Here is a 5641-nt window from a genome sequence, read left to right on the forward strand (position 1 = left end):
ACCTAAAATTGAAAAAAATGAAAAAAATATAAAATTTTTTCCTAGTGTCGATACCTTCTATATATGAATTCAAGAGTTCAAGTTCTTTTACCCAATAAAATTTCTAAGCAAAGCTTTTTCGCCCATTTTCCCCATAACATACTCGTGATTTCTGTTCCTTCTTCGCTACCAAATTTTCTTAATAAAATTATACTTTTGTGTGTGTGTGTGTGTACAAATATGTCTATGTCAAGGACAGCTAGGTCGCAAGTCATAACCCGGCCTAAAATGGAGAATATATAATAGGAAATCAACAAATTTTTAATGATGCGTGAAAGACTATTAAGTGTTCAAGTATTTCACGTTTCTTTCATTCACCTTTTGGCTTTCCCAACATAGTATAGTCTTCGTCACTTTGCCTCCTACACTATTAAACGACACTTGACACTTTGATTATGACGTGTGTTTGTCCTAGCCGTCCAATTAATCTCCTCCAAAGTCCAAACCTCTATAAATACGCACACCCTACTCTCCAATATCCACTAAGATTTGTGGCCTCTCTCTCTCCACTAATTTCTCTTTTGTGTGATCATTTCATAAATATCCCCTTTTTGTAATCAGATCGATCTCCATCATGACTAACAAGACCCCAAGTTCATATATAATGGGTTGCTTGAATTTATGCAAAAAGGTTAGCTCTTAATTCTTGATATTTTTATATGAATCCTTTTCATTTCTTTGTTTTGGCTTTGCATTTACTTCGTCAAGCATGAATATATATATATATATATATATGAACATTCATTTGATATGGTTTATTATGCCTTGAAAGCTCTATTTCTCTTAATTAGATATCAGGCTCCATTTATGCTATGGAATTCAAAAAAGTAAATTATACTTTTCATTCTCAGTAAACAACGCAGTCTCTCTCTCTCTCTCTACACACACACACACACGGGGGTATGGAATAAATTTGTGTAGAAGGCATTGTTTATGAGATTTCCTTAAGATCGCAAAATTACTAGATATGAGTGCTTCTACTCAAAAGGCTTTTTTTTTTTTTTTGGGTAATAGAAAGGCCTTGCCACGTTCTATGAATTTTGTCGTAATTAATTAAAATTAGTAAGAAGGCGTCATTTGAAGAAGCACAACAACAAACACATAATGTTCTTGCTTTTAGATGGTTGATGTGATTATTAAGGACTCCAACTTTGCTAAAATTATTTAAAATGTTTTTCATAGTTCCTGTCAAGTCTTAGAATAATTCCGTCATCCATGTCATAGTAGTTATGTTTATTTTAAATTAAAAGACCAAGAACTATATATTTTCAAAAGCACAAAGCAAACAAACCTGTAAAAAAGTTTTCTTGAAAGGAAATGAGAAATCCATATATCTATCCCATTTTCTTTGTAAGTACATTCTCATTTACTTATAAAATAATAAAAAATACTCTTCGGGGAATCAAATATTGCTTTGTTAAATTAATGTTGCTATAAATAGAAATATACTAAAAGGAGAATCTTTTACTGGGTTAGGTCAGTGGAGATATTCCATGTTTCGAAGTTCATGTGTTAATATTCTCTGATGATTCTAATAAGATATCACAGGAGACATATCTCTACTTCGTCACGTTAATTTGTTCCTACATATTACTCGAGACATTCACAGAATATGTATGAACAGAATCTTATTTCATATTAATAGAATATTCAAAGCATCAAAATCTAAATTATTCTATTTATTTATTTATTTTAGGATACTACAACTGTTATGGAGGGAAGGACGAAGGAGGTTGAGGATTACACATTAGATGGATCCACTGATTGGCAAGGGCATCCTGCACGCCGAGGAAGAACGGGAACTTGGGTGTCCGGAAATTTAATCCTAGGTAAATTAATTTCTTGTAATTAATGAGTAATAATAATACTATAATAAAGAAGATTCAGATTTGTTGGAATAAAAGGATTTAATTCCAATCCTATTGAGGACCTTTTTATTCTTTATTCTGAACTGTTACCATTATTTTGTTATGTCATCCGTGACACAGGCTTTTAGAACAGCATCATTTTATTTAATTAGAGCCGTAAATGATGTGGTACCTCTGCAAATGACGAAATCTAATTAAATTATAAATATACAAAAATAGACTAATTGATAACACAAGCTCTTTAATAAACTCGTTTAGATATTTTTTTCTGGGTGACAACGTATAGATATTTATCATCCACTGAAGTCGTGTTGCATATAAGGAATATACGTAACTAGGTTCTTAGTCAACCTCATCACCCGCCTAACCCGCTGTCTTCAAATACTTGTCAGAATATGGAGATGAAACTATTAGATAAATTATACACTAATTAATTAATAATGAAAATAATAAAGAGACACAAAATCAAATACAAGCTGCATAGTTCATAGGGCGTGGAATAGTAATTGAGTTATAGAAAGAAAAACTGATTACCTACGAGTAGTTTAGCTTTAATTTTATAAGATTTTAAAATGCGTGGTGAGTACATCGTTAAGGTATTTCTCTGCTCCTTATTATAACAAATCGAATCAATATCGAATCATGGTATGAACAAAACTGATATTCGCATAATGCATCCATCTAGTTAACTGTAAATATATAAGTATTAAAGTGTGAACATCTGAAGTATTTGTCTCATAACTATTATATTTATATATATATATATATATATATATGATGCAGTGAATCAAGGGCTGGCAACTTTGGCATTTTTTGGAGTAGCAGTGAACTTGGTGCTGTTTCTGACGAGGGTTATGGGACAAGACAACGCCGACGCAGCCAACAACGTAAGCAAGTGGACTGGAACTGTCTATATGTTTTCCCTTGTCGGAGCCTTCCTCAGCGATTCCTACTGGGGAAGATATAGGACTTGTGCTGTCTTCCAAGCCATCCTTGTTCTTGTAAGTTTGATAAATATATTTATATTTTATATATTTATGTTTAACTCTTCATATGTTTGTGTATTTAAATACTTATAAGCACATCTAATATATATATGTACGTGTGTCTTTGCACGTGCATGTGAGATTGTAGTCGCCACAAGATGGGAAAATTTAAAGAATAAAATGAAGAAAGCATTATCATATTATCATATCACATTATCTTCCTTGTACATTCGAACATTTTTATACTGATAAAGTTTTGTATGTGACAGGGTCTTGGCCTGTTATCTCTCACATCCTACAAGTTTTTACTAAGTCCTAGTGGTTGTGGAGACGAACAACTCAGTTGTGGATCCCATTCATCTTTCCATGAAGCTTTGTTCTACCTCGCAGTATACCTTGTAGCCCTAGGATATGGAGGATACCAACCCAACATTGCTACGTTTGGTGCAGATCAGTTTGATGAAGGAGACCCAAAAGAAGGACGCTCAAAGATAGCATTCTTCAGCTATTTCTATTTGGCTCTCAACCTTGGATCTCTCTTCTCCAACACAGTGTTGGGTTATTATGAGAATGAGGCTTTGTGGACCCTAGGGTTTTGGGCTTCGGCAGGATCTGCTACTCTTGCCTTGATCATGTTCCTTTGTGGCACTACGAGGTACAGGTACTTTAAACCTGGAGGGAATCCTTTTCCTAGATTTTGCCAAGTTTTTGTAGCTGCAATGAGAAAATGGAAGGTCAACGTCGGGTCTGATGAGGACAACAAGCTTTTTGAAGTCGAAGAATATTCCAAGGGAGGGAGAAAGATACTCCACACTGAAGGATTTAGGTATGCTCATCAACTAATTATCATTCATCAACGGTACATCGATGAGAGAGAAATTTATGTTTGATCATTTATATATGTATATCTGTGTAAGATACCATATAGAAATTTTTAATATACATGTTTCCCATACCTTTTGTCTGTTTTCATCAAAGAAGTTGAATTATTCTAATCACTTTGTAATTTATGTTTCCCTAATGCTCCATTTTTTCTCTTTCCTAGTTTTGTTATTCCATAGCTTATTTGAAAGTTTAAGCTTCTTATTTTATATGCAAGGTTTTCATTTATTTATATTTGTATATTCTTCTTCATAGTATCTAATAAAGAAGGAATATGACTTCCTCCAAGGCAAATCACCGAGAACTTTTATATTACGTTCAACTTAGATCAATCAATTGTTAATGTTCAAAGAAGTTACTAACGATATATCTATATGTCATCAGATTCTTGGATAAAGCAGCGTTCAAAACATCAGAAGAGTTGAGCAAGGCGGAAGAAAATAGCTTCAATGCATGGCATCTTTGCCCAGTGACCCAAGTGGAAGAAGTGAAATGCATACTAAGACTAATCCCAATCTGGCTATGCACTATAATATACTCTGTTAATTTCACTCAAATGGCATCAACTTTTGTAGAACAAGGTGCAGCAATGAACGCTAGAATATCATCATTTAAAATTCCTCCGGCAAGCATGTCATGCTTCGACATCCTCAGTGTCGCTGCCTTCATCTTCATTTACCGGCGAGTTCTTAACCCTTTAGTCGCCCGAAGGAACAAGAACAAAGGACTCACTGAGCTGCAAAGGATGGGAATAGGACTAATCATAGCAATGATGGCCATGGTTTCAGCAGGAGTGGTAGAGCATTTTAGGTTAAAGAATGCTATAAATGAAACATCAAGTTCGTTAAGCATCTTTTGGCAGACGCCACAGTACATACTTATAGGAGCTTCAGAGGTATTTATGTATGTTGGTCAATTAGAGTTCTTCAATGGGCAAGCACCAGATGGACTAAAAAGTTTTGGAAGTGCCCTTTGCATGACTTCAATGTCACTAGGAAACTATGTAAGTAGTTTGATTGTTGCCATTGTTATGAAGATTTCTCAGAGAGGTGAGAGCTTAGGATGGATCCCATCAAATCTTAACAAGGGACACTTGGACAAGTTTTATTACCTTTTGGCAGCATTGACAGCAATAGATTTTGCAGCTTACATTGCTTGTGCTAAGTTGTATAGGCCTGTCAAATTTGAAGAGAGTGATGAAGACAATAGCAACATGATCAGCCTAGAGATGAGGGTTTAGGGATTTTTGGATCTCATGAACCTAGCTATACATTATTGAGATTTGGATCCTTCAAAGCTAGAATTTGGTCAAGTGCTGGAAAGTGATAAGAAAAAAAATAAGGAATATATGAACATGAAGGAAGTGTATGTGTGTGGGAATTCACTATATTTATGTGACACACTTCTTACTTAAGATTTATTTTAACTTTAAAGGATCCAACTTTATACATATTATGTCTGTTTTTTTTGTGTCATTTTGATTATATTTGTATTATGCTTGTATAAAGGAAATGTATGATTCCTTGCTGTGAAATAAGAGGACTGGTTTTTAATTTCTAGATGTGCAGCAAAATGTATCATACATTGTATGTGGAGTCATAGGATAGTTACAAATCTGTTTATATTTTGCAGAAATTCTGTATTAATTCAAAGACTTTATAGGTAGCTTCCATTAAATTTCCCTGAATTGAGGACAAGATATTGAATTATTTATAAAGTCAAAACAAATCATACCAACCCTTCTACTTCAAACATTAATTAGCAGACTCATTTCCCTGTAAAGTCCAATTAATCTCAATCATTCAATTCCACAACATTTAACAAATTCGAATGCCTAATAATACCCCCTTTATTCTCAAATATTAC

At 33.8% G+C, this 5641-nt stretch overlaps 1 protein-coding gene across 2 annotated transcripts; it reads left to right on the forward strand.

The window, feature by feature from the left end:
- The first annotated feature begins 611 nt into the window (after positions 1-611).
- On the forward strand, positions 612-5181 carry LOC114760901 (protein NRT1/ PTR FAMILY 7.3-like). 2 transcript variants are annotated; one of them, XM_028950214.1, is made up of 5 exons: positions 612-670; positions 1736-1868; positions 2691-2908; positions 3163-3719; positions 4160-5181. In XM_028950214.1, exons 1-5 carry the CDS (start codon positions 614-616, stop codon positions 5013-5015), a joined length of 1821 nt encoding a protein of 606 aa, XP_028806047.1. In that variant the 5' UTR covers positions 612-613; the 3' UTR covers positions 5016-5181. The 2 variants fall into 2 exon arrangements, with proteins under 2 accessions (XP_028806047.1, XP_028806048.1); XM_028950215.1 differs by having other exon boundaries at positions 644-670; positions 1757-1868.
- Positions 5182-5641: the final 460 nt, after the last annotated feature.

Source organism: Neltuma alba, unplaced genomic scaffold (assembly GCF_004799145.2).
Source record: "Neltuma alba isolate B1F8T4 unplaced genomic scaffold, ASM479914v2 tig00011037_pilon, whole genome shotgun sequence".
Lineage (NCBI taxonomy): Eukaryota > Viridiplantae > Streptophyta > Magnoliopsida > Fabales > Fabaceae > Neltuma > Neltuma alba.

Bases quoted from the DNA above. Each gene is read 5' to 3' on its own strand.
- LOC114760901 (XM_028950214.1), top strand. From the start codon at position 614: ATGACTAACAAGACCCCAAGTTCATATATAATGGGTTGCTTGAATTTA. The intron at 671-1,735 runs GTTAGCTCTTAA...TATTTATTTTAG, and splicing joins GCTTGAATTTATGCAAAAAG to GATACTACAACTGTTATGGA. The intron at 3,720-4,159 runs GTATGCTCATCA...ATATGTCATCAG, and splicing joins CTCCACACTGAAGGATTTAG to ATTCTTGGATAAAGCAGCGT.